This window comes from Sphaeramia orbicularis, chromosome 8, assembly GCF_902148855.1.
Source record: "Sphaeramia orbicularis chromosome 8, fSphaOr1.1, whole genome shotgun sequence".
NCBI lineage: Eukaryota > Metazoa > Chordata > Actinopteri > Kurtiformes > Apogonidae > Sphaeramia > Sphaeramia orbicularis.
In genome coordinates, this window is record NC_043964.1 from 8505789 (window position 1) to 8527020 (window position 21232).

A 21232-nucleotide genomic window follows, 5' to 3' on the forward strand; every position below is an offset into this window, starting at 1 on the left:
ACTTTTATCACAGAAAACTGATGAAGAATCACTGAATGAAGGTACATTACACAGAATAGTGACGTCTCATTTCCCGTCCCTAATGATAAGTCTTTGTTTCTGAACAGAAGTAAATGTTTATGTTCAGGGTTTGGATCTAAAAGTGTTTTTTTTTTCTCCTCTAGGTCGACGTTACTCTGGCGATGTCGGGCAGTATTAGTTGAGGGAGGATACGAGTCATATTCATTCTACTGCGGATGGTTGGACATGTTCTACTCTAGGTTTACAGGTCGCTGTGGGAGTGTTAGGCCAAGCTCGGAGTTAAGATACTCATTACTGAAGACGCTCACGCCGCAGTCCAGGATGGGGATTATGGGTCAAAACCAGTCTGTTCCAGGTCTACGGTGGCTTGTGAGGACACATTCACAACATTCAGAGAAGTAAACAAACCCACAAATGGAAGGAGGCGCCTCAGAACTCGTGTCTGTGGTACATGTCGGGGTCGTAGTACTTGGTGACCACCACTCGGTTGGCAAACTTGCGGCCGGTGAGAGCCTGCATGGCTTTCTGACAGTCAGCGGCAGAGACGTATTCCACGAAGATCTGTGATTTAAGAATGAGAAGAGACGACAAAGAAACACTTGTACTGGTTTAGACGGAACGTCACTTTAGAGTGCCTTAGCAGTTTTGATTTATCATTACTATTACTATTTGTATTTATTTATTTTTTGTTTGTTTTTTTGTTTTTTGGTAACATTTAAAGTGGGGATTTTGTACTTCTATTTTGTATTTATTTACGTTTTATTTATTTTTGTCTTTCCTGTAATCTGGAGGGGACATGTGCCGTGGGGGGGGGGGGGGGGGGTTATGCCGCACGTTGTTTGTTTGACTTTTAGATCAAACAACAGAACTATGTTCTTTGTTTTTATATGTGAAAAAAAACAATAAACAGAAGATTTAAAAAAAAAAAAAGATAGAATGTACGTCACACAGTAAGAGAGGTCAAAACAAGGCTTATGCTGTCGCGGGCAGACAGCAAGGGTACATCCCTGAAATCCCCCGAATCTTCTGCTATACATAAATCTATCTACGATCCATATATGACTTCTATCAGTGATCAATAGTAACTATATTGATATCTTTAACCATTTACTTGGTATAAGCCATTAAAATATGGGCCATTATAAGTAAAGGCAAATATTGATGCAGGAGATCTTTTTTTTTTTTTATTCTTATTTTTTTATTTAACCAGGAAAAAAGTTTGTTGAGATTAAAAGCCATACATCGACACTAAAAATATACATAAAACACTATAAAAGTCATTTCTATAAGCATACATGGCTCACTAAATTAAGAACATATATATATAAAACACCATCATTAACTTAAAAGGAACTAAAAGTAGAACAATGTTCCTTAAAAGCTTCTCAAAGCAGAATCTGATTTAATGAAGAAGAAAAACATCTACATCCAGATTTATCCTTTTCTAATTCATTTAGAATGACTTTGAATGTATTTGAAGAAACCAGCCTCTCAACAGAAGTGGGTGGTACTTTCACTGGAGGAGAGCTCAACAAATTAAATCTATTTAATGATTCAAAAATTTGTCAAAAATTTAAAAATCTGAATTTCTCAAAACTGTGGACAAACTTTGTAGACATTGTCCTAAGGAAGCTACAAAAATATGAACTTGGAATAAATAACATTTTTTCCTCTTGTTTTGTGAAGTTATGAAGTGTTTGAAACCACAAATCCTGTTTCTTGTTGCGTTTTAAACTTTATTTTGTCTTGATGCAGGGTTCCTACAGGCCACAAGTTAAATTTAAGACCTTTTAAGGCAGCTTTGGACAGAATTTAATGCCCATTTCACAGCCTATTTCATGGCCAAAATGGCAAAAATGTGTGACTCTTAGAATTTAGGAAAATGTATTTATTTACTCAAATGCCTTGATTCCTACCATTCTAAGTCATTTGTCACCGGGGGCTGCAAAGTTAGAGATAATTGGTTCCTAATTTCAATATAAATTGTCGGGTGGGAACGAGTGGAACTGAATAGAATAACAACATTTGACCAATTTATACGTTATCACAATAAACGTCAAACTAAGATGGCTGTTTGGGGTTCAACATGTTTTTAAAAGATGAAACCAGAGAAAAATAATGAAAAGTAAGGTCACTGTTTCCCATAAAGTTGGAATAATTTTGTTTTCAGACACATTCCTCTTTTTATGCCTATTTCTACACATCAGTATTGACCTTTGAGTCCCAGTTACACTTTATTTTTCAAGAATAAATCAAATTGTAACAATCATTTCACATGAAGAGGTAAAAACGTTTTATTCCACCTTCTTGGTCACCAGTGTAGATGGGTCTCACCTTTCCACACCCGGGGACTTCCACGCCGTCGACGGGCCGTGGGATCTCGATGGAGCGGACGCTGCCGTACTTGCAGCACTCCTCGCGGATGTCCTCCAGGATCTCCTCGTAGTCCTCGTCATCCACCAGCTCCTCGGGCATCACCATGTTGAGAAGGCAGAGCACCTCAGTGGGCATGCCCGAGTTCTGCAGCCTCTGCAGCCCCGGGACCTGCAGCGTCACCGGGGTCTCGATGATGGAGGTCTACGGGGGAACGGGGGTCAAGGTTCAGAACAGGGACAGTGTCTAATAATAGTCTAATCCCGCTACTTCCTGTCCCCTCCTTCTGCCTGGGCCTGGACCTGGATCTGAACCAGGATCTGGATCGGTGGCGTCTCCGGAGAGAATGAACATGTTGGATGGATTTTTTTCTGTTGACCTTTAACTCCCACCATCTGTCTTAGTGATGGAGCAGCTCTGTCTCCACAAATACACAATGAATTCACTCAGTTCTCATCGGTCTACGTTAGACCAGTGCTAGACCAGTACCAGACCTCTGGGACACAGTTGGGTTTAGTTTGTGGGTAAACGGAATCACAGAAAAAAAGATGTTGAACAATCTAGAATCCATTAATATTCTGAAAACAGAACATTTGACTGTTTTATTTCTAAAACCACAGGTGATCCAGCTCAAGTCCTGATGGATTGACCTCATAGTTATACATATTTATTCATGGTATAAATGTGCTTTTATATGTTAAAAGGACTCACAGGATTGGCGTTTTTCGCTCCCACACTAGCCCTTTGGACTATCAGCTTCTTGTCGCCCAGCTGCATCCCGTTGAGCCCAGCGACCGCCTGATGACGAGGAAACAAAGTAGAACAACATGACAGACAAAACCACAGACAACACAAAGGTGAAACCCCAACAAAACCCGGACAGAATACTGAAAAAACTCAGACTAAACCACAGCAACGCACAGACAAAACCCAGATTAAATGCAGACAAAACACAGTCTAAACCATGATACAACCCAGATTAAAGAATGACAAAACTCAGACTAAACCACAACAAAACAAAGACAGAATACTGAAAAAACACAAATAAAATCCAGACAAAACACAGACAGAATACTGAAAAAACTCAGACAAAACTCAGACTAAACCACAGGAAAACACAGACAAAGCCCAGATTAAATGCAGACAAAACTCAGACTAAACCACAACAAAACCCAGACAGAATACTGAAAAACACAAACAAAATACAGACTAAATACAGACAAAACTCTGAAAAACTACAGTAAAACACAGATAAAACCCAGATTAAATGCAGCCAAAACCCAGACTAAACCATGACACAACCAAAATAAAACAATGACAAAACACAAAACCACAACAAAACCCAGATTAAACCGAGACAAAACCCGGACAAAATGCTTATAAAACTCAGACAAAACTACGATAAAACACAAACGAAACAGACAAAACTCAGACTAAACCACAACAAAACCCACACAAAACAGAAACAAAATTCCAACAAAACCCTGACAAAATCCTGACAAAACAAAGACAAACCCAGAGAAAATACTGAAAAAACACAGACAAAATTCAGGCAAAACCTAAACAAAAACAGATGAAACCCAGACTAAACCACAACAAAACCCAGACTAAATCCTGCCAGAACCCAGACTAAACCCAACCCACGCATCTGTGTTACCTGATCAGTGGCGCTGATGTCCACGTATTCACAAAAGGCGTAACCTTTTGACAGTGATGTTGCACTGTCCTTCACTAGATTGAAAGCTTTGAGCGGCCCGAAGGAAGTCAAGAGCTCCTTCACCTGCAGGTGAGAGGAAGAGGAGGAGAGATGAGGCTGAAGGTTCCCACTCTCAGATCTAATGAGTGAATTCTAAATGTCCATTTGATATTCAGACTCAGATCACAGTAAATCAACTCATAAAATAAGATTAGAAAGAAGAGCTGACTTTAACCATTAACAGATTTTTTTATTGCTATGAGAAGAAAAAGAGAGACAGCAGTGCATTAAAGTGCTCATGTGGTTTAGAATAGAGACGAAAATGGGTGAAATTATCTTCTGTGCCGTGTTAGGATTATCATATTCAGACTTATTCGAGCAGTAAATGGTGCAAAGATAACAAAGACTTAAAGGAACTCCAAGTGTTTGCACCCGGACCAGAGAACAGTTTTACATTCTTACCTTTCTCCTTAAAATATTAACAAACCAATAATAAACCATCCCTTATCTTAACCCCAAAGCCCAGGGTCCTAAACGCGCTCCAAAAGCATGATGGGAGAAAGAAAGTAGCCGGTAAGGGAGCCTGCTGGCTAGGAGTGTATCCGTGTGAGGACCAGAATGTCTTACTTGCCTTGTGTTACATGTTGGCATGGCAGCAGTAGATCAGTACTACTGAACAAATTATGAGCGCAGACTTAACGATCTTACAGGCCCCTAGCTGGGGACAAAGTGGGGGAACAAAAATGAAAGAGCTGTGAGTATCAACGCAGTAGCAGCGACTGCAAGTATTAAGAAAAAGAAGTCAGTGAGTAATATACAATCACGTGCTCTGTAAACTGTTTAGAGGACATGAGACACAATGGACAGTTAGAATTAAATTCAGTGCAGATGTAAAACTCCTGCCTACCTGCGAGAAAAAAAACGGAAACGGTTCATTACATCCAACACCTACGATCATTTTGTTATTTTTTTTAAAAATTCATACTCTCGAAGGAAAAGTCCACCACAGATCCTAATGGACTTTAAAATGGACATATAAATTATCATAAATATGTAATTATTTAACCCATTTTTGCTGTTATTTTGGCTGGCTCCACCGCTACCGCCACCACAACAATACTTGCAAATTAGACTATTAGAATTATTATTATATATTGTTGTGTTGTTGTTATTATCATTATTACAATAATTATTTTCCCTCTCACTCTCCCCTCCCTTTCTCACTTTCACTCACTCTCCCCCCTTCCCCTTTTCCTTATCGCCCCTAATCAATCTATATAGTGTAGTTGCTCTTTACGTTTATTGTCTTTTTCATTGTAATATGATGTTTTCATTGTTGTTGTTTGTCATTATTTTGTTGTTTTTGTTGTTTGCTTGTTTATTTGCTTGATTTTTCTTTTGTTGATTTGTTGTTCTTTTTCTGTCCACTATGTCTTGTTAATGGCATCAGTAACAAAAAAAAAAAAGTTTACATGTGGTGACTTAAAAATGAAAAAATTGACTTTTAATTTAATTTCTGGAGTTGTACAGTCTGCTGTTTTGGCTGGTTTTACCATCAAACGTCAAAACCAGTGTTTTATTTACACATATTTATCTGTATTTCAACCTGTTCTTTCAAACTATTGGAGCCAATATGTTGTACATTTTTATACAGTCTTTTTTTGCATTTTAAACGTTTGCTGCTGAACAACAACAGCGCAGCTTAACTGATTTTCATTGTTCCTGTAACAGTGACAGTAAAGATCTATTCTATTCTTAAAAATAAAAATATATTTAGAGACACATAGGTTCTAAATATTAAATGCTGGATGCAGTGTTGTTAGTTCTGTAGTTCAGAAACAGCTGAAACACCGCTTCTCTGTGATAAATCTGTACTTTTGTTTTACTACATTTACTCAGAGCAGATGGATCCATATGGTGGACTTTTCCTTGGACAATACTGACTATAATTCAAACAGAAACTACATGTTAGTTTATGGGTGTTTTGGACTTTTCTTACCTTTCTTAAATCAGCGTGTAAGAAGTTTGACGTGTGTCTTATATAATGAATATACAATCACTGACATTAACTATACACTATGTTCACTCTATGATTACCTAATGATCTGCTGGTGTTTGAAACACATTTAATCATTTTATTCATTTGTATGTGTGAATGTACAAACACTGTCCTTTCACTAGGCTTTATTTATTTACTCTACTTCTGTTTTCACTTCCCTACTATTCATTTTCTTTTGTTTTTCATGTCATGGGTAAATTAAACACATATTTCTTTCTGAGTAAATAGAATAAATATCGAATGCACCTGTTGGCTCAGATTTCGTCTAAATACCTGGTCATCGTTCAGATAGTTTGGCAGGCCTCCGATAAACAGTTTATGAGGAGAATCAGGAACCACAGTGGAGACGACGCCTGTAACATCAGAAACAAACCCGTCACTTCCACGCTCTGTGTAAACGTGCACCGTGTATCCTCAGACGCTCACTGACCTGGGACGTGGAAGGCGGGCTGCTCTGAGATACCAGGCAGCGGCCGGTAGTCGTGAGGCCGGCGGATCTTCAGGGACTGACCCTGGAAAATGATTCCGTCGAACGCCATGGCCTGTGTCGTCTCATCTACAGACCGGAACTAAAAGGAAGAAAACATCTAAGATATGTGTAACTTGTGTTTGTTTCATGTTGTAATCAGTGTTTTAACCTTCAAAGACCCAAACAGCCACTGGAAACCAAAACCATCTACTGATGTACATGTTTAATACCTGCTGATCCACTAATCCTATCAATACATGTAAATAATTGGTGTAAAATGCAGTTTCTCATCTTTCATGGTCATCAGATATGACCCATTTGGACGTTCAGAGGCTTTGTAGTTACCGTGGTAACACCGTCATCGTCTACGACATTGATTCACCAGTAAAACCCATAGAGTTGGGTCAATAACAGTGGATGGACACACTTGGTTTATGTTCAGTTAATGATATATTTGCTAAAAAACGCACATTTTTTTTTGTTTTCTGTTTCTGATACAACAACCCTTAACTTTACTCTGAGCTTGTATGAATATCTACAGGATCAGTAAATTAAATACAGGAAAATACATAATTTTCATTGAAAAATACAAAATAAAGAGGCTAATATATATATAATATATATAATAAATGGTGAAAAATCCCTTAAGAAAGGTTAAATAGAGAGAAAAATTCATTTGGAATTACCACAAAAGTAGCACTGGGTATTTATGGGTTAATGAACATTTACATACCTACACATTCTACATCATTTGAGATTATTTTAATTTATTAGTTTTTTCTTTCTCTTCATGCACCTTAAAAGGGATAGCATAATCCATTTCATTCTACATGTAGAATGACAATAAAGACATTCATTATTATTTTAGAGATAATCATAAACAGAATATATTTTTGCTGGTCTTTATTCATCACTGACACTAGAATAAGTTCACACACTGCTTCATTCAATCATAAACTATTTTTATATAGACCTGAGTTCATAGATATACATACTGTTAATATTGTAAATATTGTGTCTGGGTTTTTTTTATTTTTATTCTACTTTCAGCTCTATTCTTATTTGACTTCTGTAAAATTTTATATTCTATTTTCCCATCTTATTTCTAGTTTCTGTAATTTTCATTTTTTAATTCCATTCTATTCTATAAACTTTACATTACAGATATATGACGTCACAACAGTCAAACCTACTTTACCTCGAGAAATGCAAAGTTCTTGTCCTGGTTGATCTGCACGGCGAGGACGGGGTTACTCGGGGCTTGTGAAAGTCCTGCCAGTCGCATCTGGGCGTTAAAAAACTCTGCCATGGACTCCTGAAAGAGAAAGACAAGCACTGAGCATCACCACATCATCATCATCATCATCAGTGGAGCTGAAGGAGTAGAGATTCCACCTCAGTGACTCCGAAGGGGATGTTTCCCACGTAGAGGCGTCGGGCCTGTCTCGTCATCTGACTGCCCACGATGGGAACCTGTGTCGGGGCCGCTGCAACACCGGTGGTGGTGGACGTCGCCAGCAGAGCGATGGTCGGGATCTGCCCGGCCGCTGTTGGAACAAGAACCCCAACATGAGCAGAGGGCTTTTGATTGGCTAACCCATGGTTCTGAGACCTCATTTACAAGTCACTCATCGAATCCATCCTCAGCACCAAACACAAAACAAAACTATCCCGAATAATACATCAGATAAATAAAATGACTCAAACAGCCCAACCTCCTCTGTGTGAACTATATAGAGGCTCAGTGATGAGGAAAGCCCCCACCACCCCATCAGACAGACGATACAGAACCACACTGGCCAGAAAAAACATTTACAAAAAACCTTTCATCCACTCTGCAACAGCTGTTCTTAACAATACGAAACAGACTGCATAGTGTATTAGTTATTTTATGTGTTTTACTTGTTTTTATCTGTTATAGTGTTGTGTTTTTGAATGTGTTGGGATGTTTTCATGTCTATCTATCTATCTATCTATCTATCTATCTATCTATCTATCTATCTATCTATCTATCTATCTATCTATCTATCTATCTATCTATCTATCTATCTAGGTTTGTATTTTCATTGTCAGTTTGCTAAAACTTCAAGTAAAAACAGTGAAATAATTGCAAAAACCCTCGTACACTTGGAACAAGTGAAAAAAGGGGCCTAACAAAAAGGTCAAAGCAAATCAGTGCAATGAAAATAGACACAAAAAGCACTGCTGTAATAAATGGAAAATGCCGTTATGTATGAAGAGCTGCAGAACTAAACATAACACACATCAAAAAACATAAGGAACATTTTCAGCTTTGAATGAACTGAATAAATCACTTCTTTTTAACATTGTTTTAGGCATAAATCTATTCTATCATTGTCCATCTGCAAAAATGTGCAGGCTATACACAGAATAAAATAATTTTTTGACAGTAAATCAACCAAAATATGCGTCACAGTGCTTTGTTTTTCCAAATTCAATACAATATACTCAGTTTGTATTTATTTGTAGTTTCTTTCTATATATATGAAAGTGTAGCTTTTTCTCACTTACACAATGTAAAACAGTACAAATCTATTTACTATCTAATCTAATCTACGACAAAAATACAATGAAGAATGTTTTTTTCTCTTTATTGTAGTTGCATAATTTCCTAATTGCCCCAAATATCACATTAAACAAACTAATCCCACATAGTCTACAGCAGAGCAGCATGGTAAAATGTAGACGGGTTGAGATATTTTTTCTTGCCTCCTGACAGATTTCTTTCTTCTTTTTTGAGTCAAAAACGGCTCTTTAGGTTATAAAGCTCATCGACCTCTGGTTTAACAGATTAAACTGCAGAGCCATGTACAGATGAGTCATGTGGAGTCAGCAGCATTTCCTCCCACTTTACTTTTACAAATGATAGTTCCTTTTGAGGCCCGTCAGTGAGATATGATGCTCTGTTTCTGCCTCATTTCTTGCTGCGAAAAGAGATTTGACTCATCAGCATTTTCTTCAACCATTAAAAAGAGTAATATGGACAGGATTAAGAGCTCTGATATGATGTTTTACACAAGAGTGGATGTCTGTTAATGTGCCAGCGTAGAATGAATTTGAGTATCATTGTAAACTAATTCTGTGTTAACTGGAAATTAATCTCAGAATACGTCACTCAAAACATCAGCCAACATGTAGGAAATGTCAGCTTTAAGTAAGTGTAAAAAAGAAATAAAATCTGTTTATCGGGTGATTCTTATGATTATTTGAAACTAATTGAAATGACTTTTACCCCATGTAGTGATTGCACAAATTTTGGACATTTTAGATGTTTTTACTTTTACTTAAATGGTCCAAAATGATGCTAATTTAACACATAAAAACCTAAACATCCATAAATGACCAAAACCATCTACTGACACTAAAATGTTTAATACCTGTTTATCCACTAATCCTTTCAATATATGCAAATAATTGGTGCAAAATGCAGTTTGTCGTCTTTTCATGGTCATCAGATATGAGCCATTTGGACGTTCAGAGGCTCTGTAGTGAACGTGGAAACACCGTCATCTTCTACAACATTGATCCACCAGTAAAACCCATGGAGTTGGATCAATGACAGTGGATGGAAACACTTGGTTTATGAGCAATTAATGATAGATTTTGCTAAAAAAAAAAAAAAAAAAAAAAGTGACTTTTTCTTCAGTTTTCTGTGTTTTGATATAAAACTTTAATCTGAGTTTTAATAAAAATCTACATGATCAGTAAATTAAAAATAGGAAAATACCTGGACTTCACTGATAATATAGAAAATACAGGGTATAATATTGTACATAAATTGTGATAAATCACTTAAGAAAGGTTAAATATAGAGAAAGTTTTTTTTGGGAACTGACATAAAAGCAGCGCTGGGTGTTTATGGGTTTAATATCTCTATTGAAAAACACAACTTTCTTCTTCTAAAACAATTTCCAGAGTCCATAGTGGTGCATTTACAGTAAGTCTTCCATAAACTCAGGACAATACTAGAATATGAAAGGCACCTACATCTTCAAAAAAAACAAAAAAAAACTGAGGGAAAGCTCTGTTATTGATCCAAGACTGGATTAGTTTCCTTTAAGAATCCTCATCAATTTTCTGTGTAGAAGAAAAAGGAAAATACATGTGGCTCCTGGGATTGAAGTCCACACTTTCAGGGAAATAAAACGACATATTGAACCGTTTCATCTCCAAAAAACACCAGCATTGATAAAAGGAGGCTCTGAGAATCTAATAGACCACATAAAACCAGGTCTTAACTCCTGTCAATGATCAGTGCGACCTTTCTCACTTCTGGATTCACGATTAAACACATGAATAAATACAGATTTGCGTGTGCTGCACCTTGCATAGCTTTATATTGCATTGGTGTGATGTGTTCAAAGCCCGGAGGAGGAACATCCCAGTATTTGCACGTCCTTTTCTTTCTGGTTCGCCTCGGAGAGTGGCTGCACATAGAGGACGAAAGAAAATGAAAGAAGGGAATCAGGATCTGACATTTACATAGAATAATGTCAGTCTCTAATACTGCTTCATCTAATTTTACTACAGAGAACTGGTTCATATTTATACCGGATCAAGTCGACCTCCAATACTGTCGACAAAAATCACAATATGAAACTACAACCTGATGAAATACCTGCAGATTTCTAATAAGAGTCAACATAAATTTTCAAATAAACGTTAAAATACGGAGTAAAACTTGAAGAAAAAAGACAGATTTAGGTAACTCATAAAAGATGGAACAAAAACAACATAAAAGAAAATGCTGTTAACTTCCCAACAAGAAGAAAACAACACACAGGTTCCAACGAGATGAAAAATAGGACCAATGCCCCTGTATGTGACCAGCATGTTCTATCAAGAATCAGTAACAAGTTGAATTTGTGAAGTTTTTGTTACTCAGGTAAAATATATACTGTATATACTGACTGCTATTCAAAAACGAAAGGCTGTATTATTTGAAAACTTACTGTGAATAATAATAATAACAATAATAATAATAATAATGGGGATAACGATGATGACATGATGTACATTAACAAGCTTCAAACGCTATGATGAAATGGTAAGCTATTTAAATGCATCTCAGATGTACAATATCACATCCATAGTTCTATGGTCGACTGGGCTGATATTCAGGCAGAATGTATGTGTTTGTGAACTATAAAGTCCAGAAAGACACTTGGACACAGCTAGGTGTACACTCTGTGCTCAGAGAAGAAGATTAGCGAAATCTAGACATCAGTGACCTTGAGTTTGATCCTTCAAGGTCACTCAAGGTCAAAGGTCATGGCCTCAAATGAAAGTCCATATATGACTTCCTATCAGTGCTCAATAGTAACTATATTGATATCTCTAATCATTTACATGTTATAAATCACAAAAAATATGGCCCATTATAAGTAAAGGGACATTTGTAATATTTCAAAACTTCGTAAAAAAATTTCAAAAATCTAAATTTCTCAAAACTGTGATCAAATTTTGTCGGCAAAGATGAAAATAAAAGTTGCAATGACACAGAAACAACACTGGGCACAACAACATGAAAATAACATGAATGCACAACAAAACAAAATCAATGCAACAAGCTGCAAATTATGTAAAGACTTAAGATAATTAATTTTATTATAATGACCAAAGGCAAATATCAGACTGGAAATATTAAATCACTGATATAATTTTATACCACGATGACAAAAATTAGCATTTTATTGTCACGTCACAGTGGTGCTAAAGTTTCTTATTGAAGATAAAGCTGTTATGAGGTTCAACCCCTGACCTCTGACCCCTGACCTGTGCTTCTTGTGGTCTCTGGATGAGCTGCGGCGGTCTCGGCTCTTTCGGTCTCGGCTGCGGCTTCGTTTCTCTCGGCTGCGACTCCCACGGTCTTTACTCCAGCTGCGATGTTTGTCTCGGCCCGGGGATCCACTACGACTCCTCTTCTTATGTCGCTCTCGTTCCCGTTCTGGAAAATCACAAGTAACACAAACATCATCACAAAACAATCCTAACAAACCTACAAATACTTCAGTTACTATTTTTTTCTTCAGTATGGAACTGTACACTGTCTCGTCTAACCCTAAACTAGTTTCATGACCATACTTTCCATTTAACAAAACCAACAAGTTCCAACAAGGTGAAGAGAAATGGGATTAAAGCTGAAGTTTTATTCACCAAAACCAAAAAAATAACCTGACATCATATCATTCTATGATGGTGCATCAGAGGAGGAAGCCAATATCTCAAAAAAAGTCAGATTTATGACAAAACAACCTGCAATAATCTCATATAAACTCATAAAAAAAACTCTGTAAAGTTGACTTTCCATGTATTGATTCGTTACATAAAGTCATAATTTAGTAATTCAGTAAAAACCTTGAATATTCTCTGATAAAAAAAGTAATACCTTTAAAGATAAACTCACAAATACATGACAAGAATATAGAATGTGCTCTTTGGAAAATAAATTCAAGAGAAAAAGCAACTTGATTTGCAGGATTTATCTGGATTAAGACTGAACATGGAAAATGAACTTCATATTCTGCCCACTTCTTGTAAATTTAGGATTTAAGCTTATTTTCTCTTAAATATTATCAACCTCCTCCTGCTTGAAAAATGTTCTTATTTTACCTGAAGTGACCATGAGACACTGTCATATCAAATAACCTTCAATTACGAATTCACTATTTTAATACTAGCTGCAAGACTGATGATTTTCTTCTTCCTACCAGGTCTGAAATGATGCTCGTTTCATAAAGAACACCATTTCTTTTGGAAGATGGAAAAATAATCTGCAAGTAATTCAAAGTGATTCATTGTTTGTCTTTCTTTAGTGATTTTGAACCACAAGATTCTCTACGGATTTAACTGATTTTCCTACAATAAACTAAATATTTTTGGGTTTATTATTGATGACTGGATTGAAATAATGTATTAAATACCTGACATTTCTATCATCTGAAGGTTTCACTTTAATCTGAACAGGGTGAGTTACAGTCCTGAACCCTCTCTGACCATCCTCCATCAGTGGAAACCCCCGCCTCATATTTCTCTGGGAAATCAGACAGTTTAATACGGCTTTGTTTCTTGGCAGAGGGAATGTCTGGTCAGACATGACTGAGGACCTTTTATCAAATCGATAAGACACGCTCTTTATTTCGGTAAAGCTTGGATTCACCCGGCAGATACACTTTGATTAAATGTCAAGTCATAGATGAAGCCGGTTTCTCTTCCCTTTCTGTTTTTCTTTTTCAGTTCTTCGTCGTATCTGTGTTGTACAGTATTTTACGTACATATCATGTTTGGAAAATAATGTGAATCTGTTGGTTTTACTTTTGCGGAAACAGACATTTGAGAAGGTTTGAGATACAAGACAAACCAGAGGTGATAGAAGTGCACATAGTTTAACCCAGTAGAAGAACAAATACTAAGAAAAAAAGTACAAGTACTGACTCTTTACTGCAGTAAAAGTGACAAACGTGTATCAGTTATTAACACTTTTTAATGCAACACTGGAGAGAGTAGGAAGATAGTGGCAGAATTAATCAATTATATATTCTTGCACTGCTTTCATATTTTAGATATTAATTTTTAGATTTATATTTAATATATCATATTATATTTATTTAGCCCAGTTTTTATGTTTTTGTACATTGTGAGAAAGTGAGGTGCTGTGTAATTGAGCAGTTGAATAATTGGATTTCCTTTGAGATCAATAAAGTATAATGACAACTAATAATGACAACAACAATAATATTAACCCTTTCATGCATAGTGGTCACTACAGTGGACAGTTATTCTCCAGCTGTTCTTTTGTATATTCATGGGTTTTGTTGGTTTAGTTCCATATCAGCCAACACAGTGGCTGTTTATGCACCATCCCTTTCACTGATATTCAGAACATTACTGTCACTTTGCTGTTCTTCATAAACCTGATCTGCACTAACATGTTTGAGTGTAAATCACCTGTTATTTGTTAGACAGAAAGGTTTTTTTTTTTTTTTGCATGTTATTTCCATGACATGAGTAATAACTAGGACTAGAATATGTTAAAATGTAAGAAAACATCAGATTTGCAGCATTAAAAATGTTTTTATTTCATTGTTTTCATATTACTTTCTTACGGAACAGGATTAGGGCCACTGGACTTTAATCTCAGAATTGTGACTTTAAACTCAGAATTCTGACTTTTGTTCCTCAGAATTCTGACTTTTAACTCTCAATTCTGACTTTTGTTCCTCAGAATTGTGACTTTAAACTCAGAATTCTGACTTTTTTTTCCTCAGAATTCTGACTTTAAACACAGAATTCTGACTTTTGTTCTGCAGAATTCTGCCTTTTTTTCCCCTCAGAACTGTGACTTTAAACTCAGAATTCTGCCTTTTTTTCCCCTCAGAACTGTGACTTTAAACTCAAAATTCTGACTTTTTTTCCCTCAGAATTCTGACTTTAAACTCAGAATTCTGACTTTTTCCCCCTCAGAACTGTGACTTTAAACTCAGAATTCTGCCTTTTTTCCCCTCAGAACTGTGACTTTAAACTCAGAATTCTGACTTTTTTTTCCCTCAGAATTCTGACTTTAAACTCAGAATTCTGCTTTTTTTCCCCCCTTAGAATTCTGACTTTAAACTGAGAATTCTGACTTTTTTCTCCGAATTCTGACTTTAATCTCAAAATTCTGACTTTTTTTCCCTCATAATATTAATAATAATAATAATAATAATAATAATAATAATAATAATAATAACAAATACATATTGGACCTTAGTTTATTGTATTGTTTTCAACTGGCCCTAATCCTCTTCCGTACTTTCTGATATTTGGTTTTAAACACACGTTTCTTTACTTCAAAAATTAAATCCATGGGCATTTTTGTAACTCCATGAAAAAAAAAGATCGCATTGTTGTTGGGTTTTTTTTTTTCATGTGTAAGGAGGAATAAAAACATCTTTTCTAAGGTTCTCGTAATTCATGCATGAAAGGGTTAATAAATGTGTATATATCCTGTATAAACACTTCAATTATCACCATAATTCCCTCTGATTACTGTTTTTTAAGTTGTGTTTTATTTCAGTGTTTTCTTTTTGATTCTGAATAAACCGCTGGAACCTGGTCCTGGGTGAGTCCTCCATCCCTGTGGTCCTGATGCTGTGGATCCGGATCATACATGAGGACTTGTGTGTTGTTGTCATGTTCAGGTTGAGTTCACGGCGGTTCGGTAGATTCAGGTTTAGCTCAGCCGGTCATTAACACTAACACCGGGTTTTCGGCGTCGTTACATAAAATGTTTCTTACATGGGCAGTACTAACGCAGACCTGTCGGTTCAGAGCCCGGTGTCCTGCCGGTCGGAGTTGCTGTCAGGTTGATTCATTCATAAAACACCCGGTGAGCTAACGGCGGAGCGCTGCTAACCCACTAGCTAACGGACCGAACTGGGACACCGACGCACCGGAACACTTACCTTGGCGATTTTCGCTCAGCTGTTTCTCAAATTCCTCGAAGTCCGACATAGTGAAGGAGGTCCTTGTCTCCGAGGAAAAACACACCGTGTCCGGTTCGTGTGAGGGGGAGCGGTGGGGATACCTGTCCGCCGGATCGGTGCAGCAAAAACCTCTAAAATCTGGCCCGAGTCAAGACGGAGGACGTGAACGCACCATAACATCCGGTTGAACCTGTCAAAATAAGAGCAAGGAAAATAACAGCAATATAGATAATCAGTAAAACATTTATATACAGCAAATTATTTCATTATGACAAATAAAAATCAAACAAGTGATTATAATTTAATCAAATAAAGGGCAGTAAAATTTCTGAGAAATTGTTATCAAAACAAAAAATGAAACATCATAAAATAAAATTAGTTACAAAAATAAATATTAAACCAATTAAAGGAAAAAAGTACAAGTTAAAAATATCAACTCTAGTAGATAGAATTAAATAAACTAATATGGAAAGTAAATCGTAAAACATAAAACACTTGACACAATAAAACAAATGCAGTAACACAGTAAGTGATGTAAGTGAATGAAAATTGAAATAAACATGAGTCAAAACCAACAAAAATAAGATAAAACATGAATAAAACTGAATGAAGAGTATAAAGAAAACCTCAAAGACAGTTTCTATACTAAACAGGACTGAAACAAAAAGATAATAATCTTTTTATTCATACTATTGTAAATGTGTTTCAGAAATGAAAATCAGAACAGCAAAGAAAAATGGCAAAAATAAATTCAAAGAAACTTAATAGACTTGACAATAAACTCAGTAAACAAAGGATGAGGTGCCTGAAAATCCAAAAACTGTTTCCAAAAACATTTGTTTAATAACTGTTATGCAAATTATGCCTAATGTCACCAGTTTTCATCATAGCTGTTACACATGTTATAATCAAATTAACAAACTCCATTTAATCTAAAAAAAAAAGAAAAAAAAAAGCTTGTACAGACCACATTTCTAAGTGTGTTAGATTATGGGGACGTCGTTTACAGGAATGCAGCTGCAACAACTCTCCACTGTCTGGACATAGTCTATCACAGTGCTTTACGTTTCATTACAAATGCTGCATTCAGGACCCATCACTGTGAGCTGTATACTCGGGTCTCTTAGCCTTCACTAAGGCTCAGGAGGCAGCGGCATTGGCTTGTATTTATCTACAAGGCTGTATTGGGCAAACTACCCCCATATCTTTGTCGCCTCCTGTCTCAATTCACCAGTGGATACGATTCCCGTTCATCACATCGGCTCCTCCTTAGAGTCCCCAGAGTTCACTCTGAACTTGATAAAACAGCTTTTTCCTACGATGGACCTTGCTCATGGAACAATTTGCAAAACTCACTTCAGCTTCAGCATTTCATTACCTTGAGTGAATTCAAATCTCTCCTGTCAAACTGTCTAACAGAAGTGTGTGACTGCTATTCTTAAACTGGTTTTAGCTTTTATGTTTTTAGTCATTTTATGTTGTCTTAATTGTATGTGGCTTTATACTCTGTTACTTCATTTGTATTGTACTGATGTGCCTCTTGGTCAGGTCTCCCTCGAAAAAGAGATTTCATCTCCAGGGACTTCCTGGTTAAATAAAGGTTAAATAAAAATAAATAAATAAATGTAGCATCTGCTTGACAGTAACAACAGTATTTTTCATTTAACTGTAAGTTAATTTCAGGCAGTAAGATATTATAACACTGTAAATGTTTATGTGGGCTGTGAAATGACTCCAGTGGCAGGTTCATGTCTTATTGTGAAAGGATAACTTCCTGGTGGTTTAGGTTGTTTTTTTACAACTTTATGGAGAGAAATTTCGAGCCTTTTACACACACACACGCGCGCGCGCGCGCGCGCACACACACACAGAATAATAGATGAAGACGATGAGGAAGCAGAGTTCCTGTATAGTTTCAATGCAATGATACAGACACGAAAAAACAAAACAAACAAAACCTTATCCTTACATGGTCTTTAAATGTCATGCAGGGTCACCCTAATGGAAAACCCTAAAAACTGAGTCACGTCAAGTAGGTCCTCATGGAAATGCCTCATTAGCATCAGTGGAGATGTTCAGTAATCGATGGATCTAGTTTTGACTAATAAACAGTGAATATGTGATTAAAAATGTTAGAAATATGCTCATATATGTATATGCTTAAGGAATTAAAAGTACATAATAATAATAATAATAATAATAATAATAATAATAATAACTAGAAGCACTCGGAGAGCGCAGACCTCCGCCAAGGCTGATCAGTGCCCCCCCCCCCGTGGGCCCCCCCACCCCCGATCACCACCAAAATTTAATCATTTCTTCCTTATCCCATTTCCAACAAACCCTGAAAATTTCATCCAAATCTGTCCATAACTTTTTGAGTTATGTTGCACACTAACGGACAGACAAACAAACAGACAGACAAACAAACAAACAAACCCTGGCAAAAACATAACCTCCTTGGCGGAGGTAATAATATGTCCACGTGAACAAAAAATAAAAGTTGTAAATCCACTACAGGACGTATTCACCTTTCTTAGGACTAAAAAAAAAGACCATAAACATAAAACTTGTCAACTTAACATTTATTTGTTCTTTTATTTCCTGAACATTTTTTTCCATCATTCACATTCTTTTCATGTTTGACATAACATTTTTCATATATGATATGATTTTTATGTGTAACATGGAGTCAAGTGATTAGTTAAGTTCATTTAATTCAAAGTAAACAGATCAGAGTTGCTTAGGTTTGTCAAAATATTCTGCATATTTTGTATTTACTGGTAAAAATAGTTCTGATGTGAGATTACATCAAAACAGATGGGATTTTATTGAGAAATTAGTCTCAAAATGGATTAAAAGCAGACATTTTTATTGCTATCCTGCCCAGAGAGGCTCTTTATAAACACCAAAAGTGCGTAATCTGCACAGTACTGTAGTAATGTCAAAATGTTTTCAGTACAATTTGTTTTGAACTAGAAAAAAATATATTTCATCAACTAGACCAAAAATACCAAATATTCAATAACTGCAATATTTCTAACCTTTTAAATGCTACGTTTGTAATATAAACAAACCATATTTTTGATAGAAAAAAACACACACACAAAAAAACTATTTTTTTCCAATATGCTACGTAAAAATTTGAGTATTTATTTATTTATTTTTGCAGCCTGGCATAATGTCAAAGATTAACGCCAAAAGTGTCAATGCAAATTTTGAACTCACTTCGGAGAAGGGTGTTCTTGTAGTAATTTTCCATTGTTTAAAATGTGAGAATTTGTGAGAATTTTAAAAATCATGCAAAAATGATTAACTATTGAATTCTGACCTAATAAAAATTGTAAAAAATAATATGACCTTTTATAACTTGAAGTGCAAAGTGTGCATAGTACACTCACCCACATAGTGGAAAGTTAATAATGCATGAAAGTAATTTATCAGTTTATTTTCCAATGAACCACGAGGATGTAAATTTTTCTTTAAACTCCTGCTCATTACATGTATATTTTCTCAGTCTTACGTCTCTTCTGTGTTATATGTGGGTGTGAAACTTGGCCTGAAGGAATCGCCTGCTGCCTTCTGCTCTGTCATTCTAAACATAACATGTTGACATATATATGGAAAAGGACTGACTCAGCTGTGCTGCTATTAAAAGACCTCAAATCCCAAAGTGTGAGTGCAGCGAGCGGCGTCTGTCAGGACTGTGAATGAGCTGCTGAGGCGAACACTTCCAGCTCCTCAGGAGAGAAATTAACCAAAACCTGCAGAGAAACACAGCAGTAAGTACAACAGCCTGTTCATTCACTCCTGTAGCTCTGACGTCAGGTGGTTCAGACGCAAACTAACTCTGCAGCCAGATTTACTTTTCCTCTTTGACATTTTATTTGTGTAGTTTGATTTGATCCACTGCAGACTGACAGGAGTCTGCTGGAGGATGTCCTCCTGTGGCTTTTCTTTGTCGTTCACGGATCTGTTGACTTGGTTGTGGAATAATGTGGCTCGTTCTCTGTGACATTGAGCCTTTGTGAGAGTCCAGTGTCTATTTCTAGGGACAGTTTATTTATAGAAGCACCCACTTGGACAAACACCCAGCGCTTGGCACCGTGGACCTAAACCAGTGGGTTATCTGCAGATTCCTTAAAAATCATGTGACACATTGTTGAGTGTAAGACTTGATAATCTGATTTAAAAATGGTGTCATTTGAAAAGGAGTAAACTATCTTTTATTTTTCCTTTTTGTTAAATCAGAGAACCAGTAGTTTTTTATACTCACACATTTTTTTCATGCATATTTATTCCATCTTCCATATTCTGTAGTTTTAAAATGCATATTTATTATATCTTCCATATTCTGTAATTTTTATTTTTATATGCATATTTATTCTATCTTCCACACTATGTAGTTTTTATATGCATATTTATTCTATCTTCCATATTCTGTAGTTTTTATATGCATATTTATTCTATCTTGTATATATTATCCTGTATATATAGTGCCTGTCTGTATTGCTGCTGCCTGCTGAGACAACTGCATCGAAATTTCATTTTTGATGTAAAATCTGGAATGACAAATAAAGTCTAAGTCTAAAGGAAACGCTGTCACTCAGTTCAATAAAGAGATTTTACAAAGGTCATGGCATCAGAGAAATTATAAATTACAATAAAAACACAGAGGATTTGAGAGTTTTTGTTTTTACAGTTGGTCATTTCAGTGTTGAGTTTTGGATTATTGGAAAATTAACTTGACTTTTTACAGTATGTGGTTCTCAACGTCTCAGACACATGATCTTATAGAATATGATGCACCATACAGATTAAATGATTTAGAATTTTTAACATCATTCCTATAAGCTTGACCTTAAACATGTATAACAGGAAAACGAATCAAAAACATCAGATAAAACAGTAAAACATTAATAAGGACTATGTTGCTTTGGTAATAATACATGAAAGATTTTCATTTTAAGTAAACGTAGAGGTGCAACTGAAGTAATTAGGCATCATTTCATGGCCATAATCTTAGTTTTTTCTTCTTACAGAAGTGGAAAACAACCCATAAGAGGAGTAGAACACACGATTATCTACTTAAAATAAAATCACATCATACACCGTCCACATTAAACCTG

The 21232-nt window shown here is 36.0% G+C and overlaps 2 protein-coding genes and 1 long non-coding RNA gene across 4 annotated transcripts in view; 2 read left to right on the forward strand and 1 right to left on the reverse strand.

The window, feature by feature from the left end:
* LOC115424506 (splicing factor U2AF 65 kDa subunit-like) lies at positions 1–16299 on the reverse strand. Its single transcript, XM_030141817.1, has 11 exons — positions 16083–16299; positions 12415–12586; positions 10963–11066; positions 8014–8165; positions 7817–7933; positions 6580–6718; positions 6423–6502; positions 4052–4174; positions 3106–3192; positions 2356–2598; positions 1–582 (listed from the first exon to the last, which is right to left on the reverse strand). Exons 1-11 carry the CDS (start codon positions 16129–16131, stop codon positions 451–453), a joined length of 1398 nt encoding a protein of 465 aa, XP_029997677.1. The 5' UTR covers positions 16132–16299; the 3' UTR covers positions 1–450.
* LOC115424513 (uncharacterized) overlaps positions 11853–21232 on the forward strand; it is an 18855-nt gene continuing 9475 nt past the window's right edge. Inside the window, exon 1 of the long non-coding RNA XR_003936091.1 lies at positions 11853–11890. This is a non-coding gene — a long non-coding RNA (uncharacterized LOC115424513). The remainder of the gene's footprint in view (positions 11891–21232) is intronic.
* Positions 19783–21232, forward strand: part of LOC115424508 (dehydrogenase/reductase SDR family member 7C-B-like) — a 6407-nt gene continuing 4957 nt past the window's right edge. The window contains exon 1 of one of the 2 annotated variants that reach the window (XM_030141821.1): positions 19783–19885. The gene's annotated coding sequence lies outside the window, so the exon portion shown is untranslated. The remainder of the gene's footprint in view (positions 19886–21232) is intronic. The other variant, XM_030141820.1, reaches the window with a different exon arrangement.